General features: G+C 41.5%; 1 protein-coding gene across 1 annotated transcript; it reads right to left on the reverse strand.

Annotated features, from left to right (window-relative positions):
- Nucleotides 1-1,432: 1,432 nt before the first annotated feature.
- On the reverse strand, nucleotides 1,433-21,329 carry LOC133573308 (carboxypeptidase O-like). Its single transcript, XM_061926040.1, has 10 exons — nucleotides 21,256-21,329; nucleotides 20,916-20,955; nucleotides 20,601-20,702; nucleotides 20,421-20,525; nucleotides 20,233-20,349; nucleotides 16,999-17,092; nucleotides 13,597-13,799; nucleotides 6,951-7,035; nucleotides 6,479-6,727; nucleotides 1,433-1,503 (listed from the first exon to the last, which is right to left on the reverse strand). The coding sequence occupies exons 1-10, from the start codon at nucleotides 21,327-21,329 to the stop codon at nucleotides 1,433-1,435; spliced, it is 1,140 nt and encodes a 379-aa protein (XP_061782024.1).

Below are 21,329 nucleotides of genomic sequence, written 5' to 3' on the forward strand. Positions count from 1 at the left end.
TACATCCAACACAATTTCCCAACTCATATGGAAACGGGGTTTGTGTGTATATATATATATATATATATATATATATATATATATATATATATACTTTATATATATATATATATATACGGTATATGTGTGTATGTATGTATTTTATTTTATATATATACATATAAATAAAATAAATACTTGAATTTCAGTGTTCATTTATTTACACGTATACACACATATAACACTCCTCTATTCTTTGTTGTATTTGAAAGTGCAATGCTTTGCAGCCAGTAGCACAGCCTTTGAAGGAGCATAGGTATGGGCAGTGTAATATACTGGGTTAGAGACAATAACCAGGCGAGGTGATGAAGTTACGTCTCTTTACTTCATACTTCAGAACCGACTCCTACACTTGCCGTCAGGGTGCGCAATACAACGTAAACCGTTGGCCAACCAAAAAGTAACCACAGAACACTATACTCAACATTAACCAGGAGATGGCAACAAACAACTTAGATCACTCTATTACAGGCAGCATCTGTGAAATTTAATTTGCAGGAAAGAAGTGAGTTAAGGGTTGAATTGTCCATCCTCGTTCTACTCTGTCACTCGTCTTTGTCTCCTTCTTGTTGTGTAGTTGTGCACTCTCCAAAAGCCGTAGATGTTATAACATGACTGGGCCGGCACGCTATTTATATGAAGGAAAAGCGGACGTGACGACAGGCTGTCTTCACTCAGGTCCGCACGGACCTGGAGGGGGCGTGCCTTAAGTCCGGCTGGAAATTGGGTGAAATTCTGGAGAATGGTTGTCCCGGGAGATTTTCGGGAGAGGCACTGAAATTCGGGAGTCTCCTGGAAAATTCGGGAGGGTTGGCAAGAATGTCACCACTGACACCTCAGCCAGCTTTGGGGCATGCCTAATGTCATCACCGCTGACACCTCAGCCAGCTTTGCTACCCTTTTAGAGGAGCAAGGAATCAAATTCACATTAGAACGGCCTTATGTCACCCTTTGGAGAGGTTCTACCAGACTCTCACACCTGGCGGATGGCCTTCCATTCTACTCAGCACTGCAGAGTACGCTTTTGCATTACAGGGCAACAATGCGTGCCACAACCCTCCTGATGGTAGACCATGAGCTGGAGCTTCCCCTGGACCGCCTGCGCCCTTCAAAGAGAGACAATCCAGTGGTGATACCTTCTACGAGCGACAGACTTGCCGAGCAGCAACGCTGCATGAAGCAGCGGTTCGAACAGAAGCGCTTTGCAAGACGCTCTGCAAAATGCTGTGCTGGATAGGTCCGGATCTGTTGTCCCAACCAGTCCCACAAGCTGCTGTCATTTTGGTCCACCCCACGCCAGATTGCCAAACAACTAAGAGCAGCCACCTTTCGCCTTGTTGACGACTCACGTTGACACGCCAGCCGCTTGAGATGAGTGTTGCTGCTTTCCACTTCAGATCAGGCAGTGGACCCGCACCACACAGATGACGACTGGGTTTGCCCTGATGCACATGCCTGAGCCACCTGGCCCAACAGACCCAGGTATGCGAGATGACCCTGTGCAGCCTGGGCCCCGTTGTGTAAGGGTTCACCAAAGGCCCCTCTCCTTGGAGTACTATGTTACAGACTTAAAAAAAAAAAAAAGATGTTCAATTGAGCAAGGGCCTAGCCCAGGGGTCGGCAACCTTTACAAGTCAAAAAGCCATTTTGACCAGTTTCACAAATTAAAGATAACAATGGGAGCCACAAAATTTTTTGGAAATTTAAAACGAAATAACACTGCATAAGAAGTATTTTTTTTTGCTTTGTGCTATGTGTAAACCAGGGGTCTCAGACACGCTGCCCGTACCTTACTATGGAATTTCAATGCTGGTGCGGCATGCGGGCTTTATATGAATGGCGCCTCATGTGTGCCGTGATGGTACAGCATATATAGCACCCACTACAACCAGCATGCATGATCAACCACACGTTATATGGGGGTTTTGCTTGCTCATGTAGGTGACATCAATGCATACTTGGTCAACAACCACACAGGTTACACTGACGGTGGCGGTATAAAAAAACCCAACTTTAACACTCTTAATAATAATGCGCCACACTGTGAACCCACACCAAACAAGAATGACAAACACATTTCGGGAGAACATCTGCACCGTAACACAACATAAACACAACAGGACAAATACCCGGAATCCCATGCAGCCCTAACTCTTCCGGGCTACATTATACACCCCCGCTACCAAACCTCGCCCACCTCAACCGACGCACAGAAGGGGGGAGGGGGATGCAGGGTTTGGTGGTAGCAGGGGTGTATAATGTAGCCCGGAAGAGTCAGGGCTGCATGGGATTCTGGGTATTTGTTCTGTTGTGTTTATGTTGTGTTAAGGTGCAGATGTTCTCCCGAAATGTGTTTGTCATTCTTGTTTGGTTTTGGTTCAAAGTGTGGCGCATTATTAGTAAGAGTGTTAAAGTTGTTTTATATGGTCACCGTCAGTGTAACCTGTGTGGCTGTTGACCAAGTATGTCTTGCTGTCACGTTATTGTGCAAGCGGAAGACGCATACTGCATAACAAGTGGTTGGGCTGGTACCCTGTTAATGCAGCTCGTAGAGGGCGCCAAATGCTGTACCATCATGCCACGCCCTTTTCCGGGAGTTTCCTATGAGAGGCACTGATATCCGGAAGTCTCCCGGGAAAATCGGGGGGTCGGCAAGTAAGCTGCTGAGCCGCATCAGAGTGATCAAAGAGCCGCATGTGGCTCCAGAGCCGCGGGTTGCCGACCCCTGGCCTAGCCTTTTATGTAGTAGAATTATCCATAAGGCCGTGCGGGTCGGCAGGCAGTCTACCCAGCTAGGTTGGCTATGTGTTTTGTTTGCTGTTTTTGTGTAAGGCCTTGTTATTATTGTTGTTGACATCCTTTGAAGGGGGAGTGAATGTAGCATACAGTCTATGCTCGGTGCTGGTGTGTTACAACAGTGAAGTGTGGTGCCATAAAGCAGTGTACCGCGCCCGTTCGAAGTGTTGTGAATGTAAATAAGTCGCGTGAGCACAAAGTTGAGTCAGTGCGTCCTTGGACATAACAGAGCCTGTGTCACAATATAAAAGCTTTGTAGATTGTATATACTCGATACATTTTTTTCCATATATTGACTTCACTGTAGTAACATTTCTGTGCTCCGACCATCGTATCAGATCAATCATACAAACATTTGAGAGAGGTGTGCTGCGTATCATTCACAATCCTTATAAAAGACATGAACATAAATGTTTTTCTTTTTTTATGCATTCTAAGTCGTAAATTAATACATAAATAGTCCGTCATTGGGGCTCTCTATTCCCACAAAACCCTCTAAATAACCATCCAAAACCCACCAACAATACCTATACACATATCGTGACCTGAATATTAACCAAATATTAGCAATGTTATTATAAGCGCTAAAGCAGAAAAACAGTTTTTTAGCGGCAGATTGATAGCACACAGCTGAGAAATTCTCTTCTGCTTTACTGTGAGCTGGCCATGATGTCCCGCTGCTTCTGCATCATTGCGTCTCGGCTTGTCAAAAATACTCTAAATTATAAATCATGTGTCTCATCTGGATATTGGGAGGATTTAGCCATGAATCTAGAAATTGTGACATTCAATTTATACTTGAAGATGGAGACAAACACACACAAGAGAGAAGAGAGTGTCTGCAGGGAGACTTTTCCTTGTTAACCCTTTGTGTGCATCATGATTAATTCTTCATACAAAAGGGAAGATATGGACATCCTATCAGTCGTAATCGAAGTAAGAGCAGTCATTGTACAGTAAACTATGGTTTTATTGTATTTATAGTTTGTATTTTTTGTTTACCACTTAGCAATACTGCTACATGATGCTTAGTATTTCACTAAAGCTAGAACAGTTTAGGGGTTTAGAGTTTCTAAAACGTGGAGCTTCTTTATATTCAGGATGAACAATATAAGTTTATGGATTGTAATTTTCCCAAAGTAATCATTGTTGGCTCTCACAAAGTCTGCATGATTTGCATTGTTGTTGGTGATGAAGGGATCTGTGGTTCCTACCTCTACGTCACGCGATGGCATGTCTGGCTACCTCACTACCTCTTACAATGGCTCAGGAATCTCTGTGGGATTGATACTACTTTGATTATATCTATTTACTCTCAAATTTTGTAAGTCTTTCTGTGTCATAAATCAGATATTTATGAGAATAACTTCAATATAGACTCTAAAATCTACAAACTCCGTTTCCATATGAGTTGTGAAATTGTGTTAGATGTAAATACAAACGGAATACAATAATTTGCAAATCCTTTTCAACCCATATTCAATTGAATGCACTACAAAGATATATATATTTGATCTTCAAACTCATAAACTTTATTTTTTTTTGCAAATAATAATTAACTTAAAATTTCATGGCTGCAACACGTGCCAAAGTAGTTGGGAAAGGGCATGTTCACCACTGTGTTACATGGCCTTTCCTTTTAACAATACTCAGTAAACGTTTGGGACCTGAAGAGACACATTTTTTAAGCTTCTCAGGTGGAATTCTTTCCCATTCTTGCTTGATGTACAGCTTAAGTTGTTCAACAGTCCGGGGGTCTCCGTTGATGGTATTTTAGGCTTCATAATGCGCCACACATTGTCAATGGGGGACTGGTCTGGACTACAGGCAGGCCAGTCTCTTTTACTATGAAGCCACGTTGATGTAACACGTGGCTTGGCATTGTCTTGCTGAAATAAGCAGGGGCGTCCATGGTAATGTTGCTTGGATGGCAACATATGTTGCTCCAAAACCTGTATGTACCTTTCAGAATTAATGGCGCCTTCACAGATGTGTAAGTTATCCATGTCTTGGGCACTAATACACCCCCATACCATCACAGATGCTGGCTTTTCAACTTTGCGCCTATAACAATCCGGATGGTTCTTTTCCTCTTTGGTCCGGAGGACACGATGTCCACAGTTTCCAAAAACAATTTGAAATGTGGACTCGTCAGACCACAGAACACTTTTCCACTTTGTATCAGTCCATCTTAGATGAGCTCAGGCCCAGCGAAGCCGACGGCGTTTCTGGGTGTTGTTGATAAACGGTTTTCGCCTTGCATAGGAGAGTTTTAACTTGCACTTACAGATGTAGCGACCAACTGTAGTTACTGACTGGGTTTCTGAAGTGTTCCTGAGCCCATGTGGTGATATCTTTTACACACTGATGTCGCTTGTTGATGCAGTACAGCCTGAGGGATCGAAGGTCACGGGCTTAGGTGCTTACGTGCAGTGATTTCTCCAGATTCTCTGAACCCTTTGATGATATTACGGACCGTAGATGGTGAAATCCCTGAATTCCTTGCAATAGCTGGTTGAGAAAGGTTTTTCTTAAACTGTTCAACAATTTGCTCATGCATTTGTTGACAAAGTGGTGACCCTCGCCCCATCCTTGTTTGTGAATGACTGAGCATTTCATGGAATCTACTTTTATACCCAATCATGGCACCCACCTGTTCCCAATTTGCCTGTTCACCTGTGGGATGTTCCAAATAAGTGTTTGATGAGCATTACTCAACTTTATCAGTATTTATTGCCACCTTTCCCAACTTCTTTGCCACGTGTTGCTGGCATCAAATTCTAAAGTTATTGATTATTTGAAAAAAATAAATAAAAGTTTATCAGTTTGAACATCAAATATGTTGTCTTTGTAGCATATTCAACTGAATATGGGTTGGAAAGGATTTGCAAATCATTGTATTCCATTTATATTTACATCTAACACAATTTCCCAACTCATATGGAAACGGGGTTTGTAACCTAACATGCATGTTTTTAGGATGTGGGAAGAATTTAGAGTACCCACACAAGCAAGTGGAGAACATGCAAAACTCCACATCGTGTACAATTTAAGAAGTAAACATTTTATTGGCTTTCAGACAGATGCATGAATTGTAGTGTGTGCCACATTAAGGACGTGTATCATCACTATCTTGGAAAACACTTTCTTTGTAAAAGCTGAGTTAGTCTTACATTCACATTCACACCAATCCCCCCACCCCCCCAAAATGACTGTACTTCTAAAACAAATAATGTTTCAATAATTCACACTGTTAATGGCAATTCCAGCATGCTTCACATATATCGGGACGGCGTGGCGCAGTGGAAGAGTGGCCGTGCGCGACCCGAGGGTCCCTGGTTCAATCCCCACCTAGTACCATCCTCGTCATGTCCGTTGTGTCCTGAGCAAGACACTTCACCCTTGCTCCTGATGGGTGCTGGTAGCGCCTTGCATGGCAGCTCCCTCCATCAGTGTGTGAATGTGTGTGTGAATGGGTAAATGTGGAAGTAGTGTCAAAGCGCTTTGAGTACCTTGAAGGTAGAAAAGCGCTATACAAGTACAACCCATTTATGTGCTTGCGCAATGTTCAGATTTTGAAAATTAAATAAATGCAAATATTTCATTCAGACTGATGCATGCATTCTACAGTATCATATTATACTGGTGACTCCTGCCACTACAAGCACGGTCCAGAGTGTCCCACCAGTAAATGCGATGGCACTGTTAAAGACTTTATCATGGGCATAGGTGATGATGTGCAGGACTCCGCTGTAGGCTTCCTCACAGGTGGGCTGGATCTGATCCTCAGGAAGCTCAAAGCCATGCACTCCTTCATCTCTTAGCTCAACAGTATATGAGAAGGAGATTCCTTGTAGTGCAGCCCAGTCTCTGGAAGATCCAGAGTTGGCATCTGAAAATTTTAAATGGAAGACATCATTAGGAGAGTCTAAAATGAGATTAGGATCCAGATTCCAGTCCAGATCCCTACCAAAACCTTCTTGCTGTGAGGCAGTAGTCCTAACGAGTGTGCAACTATACTGTCCAAGGAATAAAATCTTAAAAGCACCAAATATCAATATGTTCTTTTACCAAAATTTCAGTCCAAGGATGATAAGATCCATATGTTTACTTACATAATATATCAGGTGAGGTTCCTACTCTGTAGATCTTCCCGTGGATCTTCTTGATGGCTTCTGCTGCACCCAAACCGACTTCCATCTACACATTATATTACGTCACAAGAATGATAAATTATAATTCACTTGTACGGCACTTTTTTTTACATTCTAGGCGGTTTGACTCGGTCAAACTGATGACAGCATCAAAAGCAACTAAGTGTTCAGTATCTTGCTCAATAATGACTGAGGTTCAGTCCCACAACCTTCAGGTTGGGGAATGACCACTCCACGAGCTGAGCCATGCCACGCTACCTAAAGATGTCCTTGTTTTCACATTTAAAGCCCTTTCCACCAAATGTTCAAGAACCTCTTCCTGTGGGCCCATTGTGTTTTGCACTAGGTTAGTGACCAATTTCTGTAAATCACGCTGTAGAAAGGTGGGTGATTGAGTTATACTTACTGACAAAAACGCCACCTGCCAATGACAAAGCAATTACTCATGGATGGTGATTAGAGTGGGACTTTAAGGATTTACCTTAAGTCAATCAGTCTTTTGCCTCTTGACAACCCATACAGATTGCTTGATGTTGACATATCTGCCTCTTCAAGTTTCAGTGTTGGGACTAACGCGTTACAAAGTAACGCGTTACTGTAACGCCGTTAGTTTCGGCGGTAACTAGTAATCTAACGCGTTGTTTTTTTATATTCAGTAACTCAGTTACCGTTACTACATGATGCGTTACTGCGTTATTTTACGTTACTTTTTATGTAGTATAAAGTGTGTTTTATCGGAGCGCTGCGTTCTGATTCTTCTTGTGTCACAAGCCGGAGAAGAGAGAGAGACATGCGCTCTGTGTGGGTGTGTCTGAGTGTGAGTGTGGGGAGCGAGGGGGGGGGCGTGTCTGATCATGGCGGAGCCAGAAGTCCAGTTTGCTAACATGGATATATTTTCACTACTTTTCTTTTGTCGAGCACAAAGAAAATAACATTTTAGTTAAATGTAAATTGTGCTTTGGATCAAAGATGCCATCTACTGCCCAAAACAGCAATTCAAATCTGCTGAAACAAGCTACATAGCAACATGCTTCGACGAAGCTAGTAAAGAGAGACAGAGACTCTGATGCCACTTCACCTCCACCACCACCACCATTCACCGCTGAAGGTACACACTCTGTCAATCAATGTTCCCTCTAATTGTTCATGTGTGTGAGCAAACGCAAAAACTCCCTGAGCATTGAGTGGAGCCCATGTGAGCAACATCACACGTGCACACTGTGGCTACACCAGCAGCACACCTGTCCCAAACCTCACTAAATAACAACTTACATCTCCATCCATCCATCCATTTCCTACCGCTTGTCCCTTTCGGGGTCGCTGGAGCCTATCTCAGCTGCATTCGGGCGGAAGGCAGGGTACACCCTGGACTTAAGTCCCCACAGGGCCAACACAGATAGACAGACAACATTCTCTTATTATTATAATCAAATGACAGCAGTCATTTCCATTTCTAATATAAGTGTTTAGGCCCACTTATAATGACAATAACAAAAAATATTGTTTTTCATGAACTGTGTACTTGTATTGTTTGTCTGGGTGGAGGTCCTGCTTTGGAAATAATTTGTACCCCTTTCAGACATTGCATTTAGTTCCCATTAAAACATTCACATGTTGCACAATGAGATGTAAGCACGGGATCATGTGTACATTCCTGCAACTTCCTGTTTGTAAAAAATATATTTTTATTAGTATTTATTTAATATACTAACAGCATTTAATGATTAATATTTATAAATTAAGATTCCTAATAAATGACACTAGAATAAGCACACATTTGATTGGTAAATCATAGTGTAACGACCTGGAATGACACTTTATGTGTGGTGTTGGAGTTGTCCGACTTTTTGTGTGGCTGTAAACGCATCACTGGCTAAGTGCCATATGTGCATGTGTTGGCGCACGTGAGAGAGCGAGCGGCTGCTGTTGATATAACAAAGTTGCTTTTGGTCTGGTTTGTACTGCAGAAAATGACCAGTTTTGCTAGATATCATTTTTTTTACTAATGTTTTGGTGATGTGTTTATGGCCGACAGTAAAGAGTTTTGCTCAGTAAAGTGATGAATGGAATTCATGTCCTCAAAGCGTCTCGACAGACGTTACAATATTTGAACAATGATGACGAAAACGGTTTTCTCTGTCGTGTCCGTGTCGTGTCGAAAATTGTTATGCGCTTATTTTTTTATTTGATTTTGTGCATGGCATAGATTTGCCGTGCGCAGAGGACGCTTGAGCAGTGCGCAATTGCACATGCGCGCTCCTGAGAGGGAACGTTGCTGTCAATTCTCTTATATACTCTTTCATTCTAGACTTCTAGAGTGTTTGATTATCACATCACTCTAAATGTATAGACTATAAAGTTCACAAACATAAAGAGGGATGCTAGTGGGCCAGGCCAATCTTTCCTTATCTCTAAACTAAAACTGGGGAAATGTGTAGTGTTCTGGGTTTCAGACATGATTTTGTATAAGAATTACTTGAGGAAGAAAATGCCTGGTTAGACTTTGTGTATGTAGTGTGTGCCTTTCTTGGTTTACATCTGTGCTGTTATTATGCTGTTTGTTACTTATGTATGTTATGTTGCAGCTATTTAAAATAGTTTTGTCAATTTGTTCTGGCCAGAAACAAATTGGCCTTTGTAAAATATCTTTGTCTTTGTGTGTTGTATGTAGACCACATGGCTTAGCAGAGTTGAGTGATGCAAATGCATGTCAAGTTGATCAACAGATTGTATTATTCTCCACTACAATAACAGTACTGAAATGAAGGCTAAAAGGGCATTAATTGGAGCTTTAAAAAAGAAAAGAAAAAAGAAGTAACTAAATAGTTACTTTTCACAGTAACGCATTACTTTTTGGTGTAAGTAACTGAGTTAGTAACTGAGTTACTTTTGAAATGAAGTAACTAGTAACTGTAACTAGTTACTGCTTTTCAGTAACTAACCCAACACTGTCTAGTTTACTCTGCACAATAAATAAAAAGTCTGCACCTCACTGTCTGACCATGTATGAGGTGGACTTTTTTCTGTGATTTTACTGCACAACTTAAAGGGGAACTGCGCATTTTTTGGCATTTTGCCAACCTTCACAATCATTATGAAATACAGGATTTTGTTTTTAATGCTTTGTAAATATTATTTAAACGTAAATAAAAGGCAATGGGAGGTCCTCTATTCTGTACACAAACTCCAATAAATAACCATTCAAAAAGTACCAACAATACTCCATTTATATTTTGTGACTTGAATATTGACCAAGTATTAGTGATATTGTTATTACAAGTGCTAACGCAGACAAACTATTTAAAGCAGCGACGTAATCACTACCGTGTGTCTCTATGTTTACATCATCGAGGGGTCGGCTGCTTCCTCGCTTCCCTGCTCCTTGGAAGTTTATTGAAGATCATAAACAGTGATGGTCTGTAAAAATCTACATGTAGCTAAGCTACGTAGCTTAACTACATTTTCCAGTAGCTTGGCGGTAGCTTAGCTACTTTTTAAACGAGTAGCTTTTCCTATAGCTTAGCTACTTTTAGACCCATGTAGCTACAAGCTACAAAGAGAGAAAATGGACTGTGAATCCTGGCCAAAAAATTATAAAGAAAATCTAATGACCTGTATTAATGAGAACATCCATACATATGGAGAAAATCCATGATGATTGGTTGGTGTTCGTATTATGAGTCACAATTGGCTAAAGTTAGGGCGAAACATTACGAACTGGCCAGTCAGAGGCAAGATAAGGTGGTTCATCGAAACTAGTAAGCAAAATCATAACAGTCATGTACTCATGTCACATGATGACGAGGGAGTCAGAGACAGAGGGACGCTTCAAGCTGACCACTAAAAAAAACCACATACTAATAGCAGAGGAATTCTCTCCCGCAGATTAGATTATTCCTTTAGTGATATAGACCAGTGGTCCCCAACCTCCGGTCCGTGGATCGATAAGTACCGGGCCGCACAAGAAATAAAAAAATCTATATATATACTTATATATATATATATATATATATATATATATATATATATATATATATATATATATATATATATATATATATATATATACAGTATATATATTATTTTTTTTAATTAAATCAACATAAAAAACACAAAATACACTTACAATTAGTGCACCAACCCAAAAAACCTCCCTCCCCCATTTACACTCATTCACACAAAAGGGTTGTTTCTTTCTGTTATTAATATTTCTGGTTCCTACATTATATATCAATATAGATCAATACAGTCTGCAGGGATACAGTCTGTAAACACACATGATTGTATTTTTTTATGACCCCCCCTCCCCGGTCCGTGGGACAAATTTTCAAGTGTTGAGCGGTCCGCAGTTACAAAAAGGTTGGGGACCACTGATATAGACGACATCCAGGAAACACACAATAATGCTTGTCCTTAGCCATATTTAGACAAATGTATGCATTTGGAGAAAACAACACACAAAACCTTAGTTTTTAGTTGTTTACTCTTTAAACCAAAATCATAACTGCTCTCTTCATCTAGGACCAAGGAACACACATTAAGGTGGGTCATGTTCATGAAAAGTTTTACTGCACCATCCATTACCAACGATTCCCTAACGACACACACGTCATTGTTTTTTTTTTTGTCAAGATATAGGTAGATGCTGTTTTTTTTTTTATTGTAGTCAGAGAACATGAATAACATTAAAGAGGTGGGCCAAAGAAAAGGCAAACTGAATAAATACATACAGTAGGGTGCGGGGACCCCAAGAGGTAGTTGCAGCCAAATGACAGATAGATTATTGGGTCCATTTACACACTCTCAGTTACATTAACATTGCTAATATACATGTGGGCCCATAGATATAAATGTCGTTAAATGTAGCTATGATGTAGCAAGCTACTTTGGCCGTGTGGCATGTAGTGTAGCTTGCTACAATTCTCCGGGGATAGCTTCCCCTGTAGCTTAGCTACATTTAATCGAGAGTAACTTGTAGCTTAGTTTACTACATTTTCCAAGTAGCTTGTCCATCACTGATCATAAATCATGCCTCTCACCTGGAAAGTAGATAGCTGAGGATGTAATCCGACAAGTTGGTACAGTCTGACAGCCATTTAGAGAGACACGAAAAGACGCTTGCCCCCATGCCACCCTGTTTCTTCTCGAGGATTATGAGACATTCTTCATCTAAATGAGAATATATGAACATCCCAGCAGTCCACTTCTTAATGACAGCGGACCTTATACAGTAAGTGATGTTTTATTATGTTTGTTAGCTCTAAAAAAGCAAACGTTGTGATGCGTTTTCGAAATTAATGCGCCCGTTACTACATTACATATATACTTACATCAAGTACCGTATTTTTCGGACTATAAGTCGCAGTTTTTTTCATAGTTTGGCCGGGGGTGCGACTTATACTCAGGAGCGACTTACAGTATGTGTGAAATTATTAACACATTACTGTAAAATATCAAATAATATTATTTAGCTCATTCACGTAAGAGACTAGACGTATAAGATTTCATAGGATTTAGCGATTAGGAGTGACAGATTGTTTGGTAAACGTATAGCATGTTCTATATGTTATAGTTATTTGAATGACTCTTACCATAATATGTTACGTTAACATACCAGGCACGTTCTCAGTTGGTTATTTATGCGTCATGTAACGTACACTTATTCAGCCTGTTGTTCACTATTCTTTATTTATTTTAAATTGCCTTTCAAATGTCTATTCTTGGTGTTGGGTTTTATCAAATAAATTTCCCCCAAAAATGCGACTTATATATGTTTTTTTTCTTCTTTATTATGCATTTACGGCAGGTGCGACTTATACTCCAGTGTGACTTATACTCCGAAAAATATGGTATATAAAACCTTAATGGAGATGTATGGATGTTTTTTAATGACTTCATAGGCCGAATTGAGCAGCTCCCATAGGCTCCATTGTAAGCAGACTTTTGATCGCATTTATTTAATATATAGAATGCATTAAAAAAAAATACATCCATCGGTCATGTCTCTCATAATGATTGTGAACAGTAGGCAAAATTCCCAAAAAATTGCAGTTTCCCTTTAACAAATTAGTAGAAAGAGTGGGTCAAGGCATAGACTTTTCAAAGGCGACAAGTGAAATAAAATGCTCCAAGTAGTCTTGCACTTAAATATGCCCCCCAAAAGTTCCTTGGTACTCATTCTGACCAGGGACTTCATTTGACACCTGTCGGAGCCAGAACGTTTGTGTGTGTTTCGGGTCATGTGGTGTTTGGTGGGTGTGGTAACGCACGGAAGCTTGGGTCAAGTGTCATAGGTGGTAGTCACAATAAAGTTCACCTGTAGTCAAGAGAGGAGAGTGGAGTTGACCGCTTTCACCACCCTTTTTGTTTTGCCTTAATTCCATACTGTGTTTTATGAAATCACACCACAGTGCATTCAGGACTTAGTGGGCTTTATGGGCCAAGTAGAAGCGCGTCAGACTGACACAGCACACATGTTTTCTTTTGAAGCGACAAGATCATTTTGGAGTCCCCAAGAGAAGACCAGAAACCTGATTTTAGCAACGGTTCTTGCGGTCCAAACAATTTTTGGGTAAACATCCTGCAGAGTAAAAGGGGTTTTACATACCAGCTCCTTGTAGTTTGAGGCAGTGAAGTTAGGGTGTCCATAGGGAACCAGGAGCAGTTGGCCGTAGGAGTGGATGGTGAGGAAACACAGGAAGTCCTCCTTCCTGCTTCCTACAAAGTAGGTGACAGCCTGAGTCTCAGGCTCAGACTCAGGAGCTCTGCCACAGAAGGTTTGTTTGCAGCAGTCGTATGACACGCCGATCGCTATAAAAAGAATCATAAGCATAGAAATATATGATTCAAATGCATTATTATTATTGTTCAAATGCAGGACCGGCTCTTGGCTTAAACACTCAATGCATTTTTTTCTAGGGCCACAAGATCATGGCAACCGGGCACTTCAGTGGCTGTCGTGCACTGCAGGTGTTTGCTGGTTCCACTGGACTGAATGACCTCATGGATACAATTATACTTTGTCTCAGCTATACTTTTATTTAGCGGCGCCGGTGAGTCAGCATGTCCTTTGTAATATAGTTTTAGTTCGGTATAGTGGTATTATAGCCGTGTCCAGATTTAAAGTTAAAGTACCACTGATAGTCACACATACACTAGGTGTGGTGAAATTACCCTCTGCATTTGACCCATCCCCTTGTTCCACCCCTGGGAGGCGAGGGGAGCAGTAAGCAGCAGCGGTGGCCGCGCTCTGGAATCATTTTGGTGATTTAACCCCCAATTCCAACCATTGATGCTGAGTGTCAAGCAGGGAGGTAATGGGTCCCATTTTTATAGTCTTTGGTATGACTCGACCGGGGTATGAATTCACGACCTACCGCTGCTGCTCACTGCTCCCCTTACCTCCCAGGGGGTGGAACAAGGAGATGGGTCAAATGCAGAAGGTAATTTCACCACACCTCGTGTGTGTGTGACTATCAGTGGTACTTTAACTTTAATAACACTTGAAATTGATTTTTTAACCTTGAAGCAATAGCCCCCGAAATAATTGTATAATATATTGAGTAAAGTAATAGGTCTTAAATTATTGAGGACTATTTCATCCATGCCAGGTTTAGGGATTAAAGCAATTAGACCTTGCTTCATGTTTGTACTTAATTCTTGTTTCTGTATGCACACTGATAATGCTTTGCAGACAATGTGCCTTAAGTCCTTCCAAAAGAATTGGTCAAAGTTAGCAATAAGATTTATTTGAGGACATTTCCATGATAAGCATATCTAATTCCTCTATTTTAAGTTCTGTCTCACATAATTCTTTGAAAGAGGCGTCTTTTTGTAGTATAAATGTTTTCATTTTCTGAAAACATTTATTAATGTCGTGAGGAGTGACATGAAGAGTACAACATGGAATAGATGTCTCAAGACTGACTCCCTGAAATCGTTAATCCAGAAGTGCCAAAAATCAAGGGTAGCAAATTCTTCTCGCCCCAAAGTGTCAGTAAGAGTCTACAATCAAAAGCGCATTAACAATTTGTAGTTGTCAATGGAATATTTGTGTTTATTGTTCAAACATGTTTATTTGTAGTAAATACAAATCTTGACATACCTTATAGAATATTAATAATACATTATCCCTTATGTAATCGCTGTTGAGCTGTTTTTTGTTGGGGTTTTTTATGCACACACTCAGCCAAATCTAATTGTTGCCAATCATCTTTCAGTCTTAGAAAAAATCACCAGGCTGCTGTCAGCCCTAGCCTGTTACACGAGTAATATTAAAGACCAAAATGGGGCCACAAACAAATATTGTTTAGAGCCACAACAAGCCTCCTTTTATCTGGTCATGCCCACCATCCACAATGAATTCTAAGGGCCTGATTTACGAAAGGTTTAAGTGCACTAAAACACGTGCAAACCTGATACCACATGCAGAGCTGATCTACTAAACGTGTGCAAAGTAGATTGCGTCTCTTAAGTGGGCAGAATAAGGCGAGGCATCCATTTTGCGTCTGTCTTCATTAAAAAGCAAAATATATACTGATCATCAAAACAGCCATATAAATGGGAGGAGAAGGTGCATATAGAATTATATAGCACATGCAATGTGATTCATCAACTCTTGTCACTGTTTTGCGAGCATTATTTGGCATTTTATTTAGCACTTGTCTTATGGGGCTGAATAAAATGTATTCAATTGATGTCTGCTGGCCAATTTTTTAAAAATGTTGTTGGTTTTTTTTGTTTAGGAAATATTTTGTCATGGCGCGGGCACATCTGCGGCAAGCTCTGCCGGCACCTCCTCTGGCAGCACGCCTCTGCTTGCTCTGGCCACGCCCCGGCAAAGCTGCAGGCAATCACAAATCAGCGCACCTGGGACTAATGAGGGAAGGCAGCATAAAGACCAGCGGACCCGAAGATCCTTTGCTGGAACGTAGTTCACTCTTTGTAGTAAGCATCCCGTCTCTGGCTTCCCCTCCTGCGTACGTGCTCTCTCCCTGTGATTTCCTTATTCCCGTGTCTTATGTTCTTTGTGTTCCCCGCAGTGTTTTTCCTGTTCCCCGTGATCGAGCTGGGTGCCTCGATTCCTCTCTGGATTTTGGACTGCCTCCCTCAATCCTCAACCCCTGCTTGGACACGGACCTCGTTGCTTCTCTCCAGCCCCGACCTTCTTCTTGCCCTTGCCCCTCTGGACTGACGAAAGATTCATCCAACGCACACTTACAACAAACCTTGGTAACATTAACATTGTTACTCCTACACATCGTTTCACACCAAACACATAGAGTAGCATACACCTCCCACACACTCATCAAAGGGTTCAATAAACCTGTTGAACCGATCCTGGTTTTAGTGTCGTCTCCTTCCGCCGCCGTACATAACATATATTACTATATTCTACCTCCCATATGAAAATATGTCTTTCATTAGGCACTTTCTTGCATTTTAGTCATTACAGATGTTCAAATGCACTGGTGATGCCATCCACAGCCTCGCGCACAAAATGTGAAAGTGAAAATAAAGTGTCAGGAAGTGTCAGTGTGCATATGTTTCTGTTGTCTAATGCAGACAAACTATAGCGGCGCCGTGATCAATAGCGTGTGTGCTTATGTTGCCTATATTGACTGGTCAGCTGTTTCCTCGCTTCCCTAGTCGTGAAACCTTAGTCTACATCATAAATCATGTCTCTCACCTGGATAGTAGAAGGACAAGGATGTAATCAGACATGTTGGTACATTTTGACAACCAATTTAGACGCGGAAATGGCGAGAACGACACGGAAACGCGCTTGGTTCCACCCCCTTTTCTTCGGGAGGATTATGAGTCATTCTTCATAAAAACGGACTATAACATAACGGAGTATAACAAGATTTTAAAACAAGATTCTATCAGTCGACATTTTAATGACAGCAGACATCGCACAGTATGTGATCTATCGAGTCTTGTTCACCAACAACGATGAACAATTCAATTGCCAATTCAATTGTTTTGTTTTTATGGTTGAAACACTCACTTCCCCAGTTTGAGTTGAAGTTGCGGTTAAGGTCGGTCCCGGAGCAGTTGCACCCTGCAGGACCTGGTGACCTGCTCTTTCTCCAAAGACGAGTCTAAATGGGTCACAGTAACAAGTTAATAATGATGCACTTGTTGCTTCATTTTAAGACGTAGACTTAGAAAAACTTTATTGATCCACAAAGGAAAATGGCTCAGTTACAAAACATTGGAAAAGGTAAGGTGGAAAGGATAATGCACACAAGGGCACAAAAGAGGGCGAAAACAAAAGGTATAAAGTAGACAAAAAATGTACCTTAGTAGTAATGTTATATCTTATAACATATATGTAATATTTACATATTATATATAGACAATATATAACATATACTGATATATTTGTATTATATTATATAATATTTTTAAATAATATATACCGGTACAGTATATAACAAATCCCAAGTACCATGTACAATATTACAGTATATGTAACAGCTGTAGCAAAAAACAGTGCAGCATAGAATAGAGATTAGATCCAGCAGAAAATATACATTATAATCAAAGAGAGGTAGCTAACAGAGAAGCGGCCAGGTAATACACAGATATCATCTATTGCTGTATGGCGAGTGATTATACAGCTGGATGGAGTGCGGCATGAAGGACTTCTTGAATCGAACACTGTGGGAATGAAGCTGAAGGAGCATGTTGGAGTATGAGCTCCGCTGTCCCTCAATTGTCTGGTGGAGTGGGTGGGCAGGATTGTCCATGATGGCGAGCAGTTTGTCCAGTGTCCTCCTGTCTCTCACTGACACAAACGCCCCCAACTGCCTGCCAATAGTTTGGCTGGCATTCTGGATCAGTTTAAGTCCCTTTTGCTGGTGCTGCTCCGCCAACAAACCACTGCAAAGTACAGGGCACTGGCCACAACAGACTGATAAAAGATCTCCAAAAGTTTGCTGCACACATTAAAGGACCTAAGCTTCCTCAGGAAAAAGAGTCTGCTCATGCCCTTCTTGTATGCAGCTATGCTGTTGTCCTTCCAGTCCAGTCTGCTGTTCAAGTGGACTCCCAGGTACTTGTACCGCTCCACTACTGCCACCCCCTGGCCCTGGATGTTGATGGGCTCCACAGGGGTAATTTTCTTCTTGAAGTTGATGACCAACTCCTTGGTCTTGTCCACATTAAGGAGCAGGTGGTTCACCTGAGACCACTCCAAAAGTCAGCGATCAGTGTCCTGTACTCCGATTCCTATCCCTCTCTGATACACCCGAACACTGCAGAGTCATCGGAGTATTTCTGCAGGTGGAAGGTCCTGGAACTTCACTGGAAGTCTGAGGTGAACAGGGTGAACAGGAAAGGAGACATGACAGTCTCCTGTGGAGCACCTACACCACTGATCACAGTATCCGACAGGGAGCTCAACCAGTTGCACAAACTGGGGCCTATCAGACAAGTAATCAGTGATCCAGGAGACAATGGATGAACTGACACCCATCCTGAGCAACTTGTCACTCATCAGAATTGGCTGAATGGTGGTAAAGGCAATGGAGAAATCAAAGAACATGATCTTGCAGTGCCCCTCCCACCATCCAGGTGAGAGTGAGCCCGATGCAGCAGGTAGAAAACAGCATCATCCACTCCTCCATGGGGATGATACGCAAACTGTAGAGGGTCCAGGGAAGGAGCCAGCAGGGGTCTCAGCTGAGCCAGCACAAGTCTCCCGAGGACCTTCATGACATGAGACGTCAGGGCAACTAGTCTGAAGTCATTCAAGCCCGATGGGATGGGCTTCTTGGGCACCGACACTATGCATAGCGCTGGTATCCTTTCCAACTTCAGACTCAGGTTGAAGATGAAGTGCAAGATCTCAGTCAGCTGAGCAGCACAAGTCTTCAGGACCAGGGGTTGATTCGATCAGGGCCTACTGACTTGGCTGGGTTGACTCTCTCCAGCTGTCGTCTCACATGGCCAGGTGTCAGACACACCGGGCTGGCTTTCTCAGTGGAGGGATGAGAAACAGCAGTGGCAGGCAACAGTGAAATAATTTGTGGATTGATGGTCAGGGGAGATGTGAGGACAGTAGTGGGGGAGGATCAGTAAGGGGTGCATTGCTAAATCTATTGAAAAACTAATTCAGCTTGTTGGCTCTATCTACGCCCCCATCCAGCAGTTTGGCTTTGTTATTGAAGCCTGTGATAGTTTTCATGCCCTTCCACACAACCTGAATGTTATTCTGCTGGAGTTTGGCCTCTAGCTTCCTTCTGTAGGCATCTTTTCCTTCTCGCAGCTGAACTTTAAGCTGCCACTGTATCCTCCTCAACTCGTCTCGATCACCAGATCTGAAGGCTACTTTCTTTTTATTCAGCAGCACCTTTAGCTGGCTGGTGATCCAGGGCTTGTTATTTGGGTAACAGTGGACAGTTTTTGTAGGGATAATGGAATCTTCACAGAAATTTATTTAGTCTGTGATGCAGTCGGGTAGAGATGCGCTGTGGTCCGGGAAGTCTGCGTGTAGCCAAGTCTCCGTAAAGCACATGATACTGCACACAATGTTCTCCTTGTGAGTTCGGACCAGCCCAAACAATTTGTCTATTTTATTCGCCAAATCTGCACGTTCCCCATGAGGACAGAGGGAATTGCAGGCTTAAATTTCCTTTTTCGCTCCTTCATCTTTGTGCCGGCATGGCATGGCATTCCCGGCGCTTTTTCCGTAGTTCCACAGGAATGTCCGGCCGCAATCCCCATAGGTAATACCGACTATCAAAAATCTACCTTCAATAATCTCCAATAAACTAAATATATTTGTGAATTGTGGGAGAACATGCAGACTCCACGATACAACCTGAGCAGAGTGGACCCAAAATCTTCTTGTTTTAAGTCAATATTGCTACTGTAACTACTTGCTCAATATTTTGACCAGTCCCTGAAACATTTAGTGATATTTTTAGTGGTTGTACTCTGTTGTATTTTCTTGTAATACTACCTCATATTTTAACAGTACAAATATTCATCAAAGGATTATTAACAGTCAGAAGCAATGAACTCATAGCATGACTACAAACGTACTGTCCAGTCAGTACGCTCATCTCTAGTCTAGTCCTATAGTGACTGTTTTTGTCATTTGGAAGTGATTCACTGTATTAATGATCTTGTCCCCACATGTCTGTCTTATGTATCCGGTGATGACAGTACGTCATTTTGAATAAAAGGCCATGGAAAAATACAATGGAAACGTGTCAAGAAATGCAACACTGACCGAGTTGTCCCTCCATGAAAAGATGTAGCCGTCCATATTGAGTACTGGGGTTATGTAAAAGTCTATGTTCTTCAACATCAGTCCAATTTTTGGGTCAGTCTTATATGTTTGCAAGATCTGAAATGATAAAATCATGTTCAGGGTTTTTGTTTATGTAACATTTCTGTCCGTGTCCTATCAATGATTACCTGTCTGACAAAGTACTGACAGAAGGCTGGAGCGATCCACTCCCTGGCGTGAATACCACAGTCCATCCAGATAGCTTTCTTCTTCTCTCCAGTATTCACACCAATCTAAGGAGTGAAAGCGAACACATTTGTGTTTTATTAATTTGTGATTTAGCATATAAAATAAAAAGGTTATTTGACCTTGAGCAAGGTAATAGTCCTGAACTCGTAGGTCTTTCCATACTCCATTCTCGTTACAATGTCGGGGTGATCCTTTGCAATCTGAACCATCCACTCAGAGATCTGATGGATTGAAAGATGTTAGACTGTGTGATTGTGTGTGTGTGTGTGTGTGTGTGTGTGTGTGTGTGTGTGTGTGTGTGTGTGTGTGTGTGTGTGTGTGTGTGTGTGTGTGTGTGTGAGTGTGTGTGTGTGTGTGTGTGTGTGTGAGTGTGTGTGTGTGTGTGTGTGTGCGCGTGTGTGCATGCCATCTAATTGTGTGTTGTGTATTCTTACCTCTGACATAGGGTGATATTTGTAGTAATTGTACTTGTTTCTGTTGACCACATCAAACATGATTAAGTACATTGACACTTCTTTCTTAAAACTTTCCTGCTCTCTATAAAAAAACACTGAACACCATGTAAAGACACAAAGTTAATTTATGCTACAAGCAGCATGAACTGCCAACATCTACAGATTTTGTAAAGATTTTAACCTTCAATCAACACCAATGTAATTCAAAATATCAATTTGAAATGATCGTTTAGTGAATCATAATTATTTAGAATTGACAAAAGATTGAGTAAGCCATCTGAAAGTGTTTAAAAATGTGGTGAAGGAAAAAGTCACTCACTCTTCTAGCATTGCTGCTCCCGCTGCTGAGAGCAGCACCAAAAGAGTAAATCCCAAAACACGGACTGTTGTCAT

This window comes from Nerophis lumbriciformis, linkage group LG01 (genome assembly GCF_033978685.3).
Source record: "Nerophis lumbriciformis linkage group LG01, RoL_Nlum_v2.1, whole genome shotgun sequence".
Lineage (NCBI taxonomy): Eukaryota > Metazoa > Chordata > Actinopteri > Syngnathiformes > Syngnathidae > Nerophis > Nerophis lumbriciformis.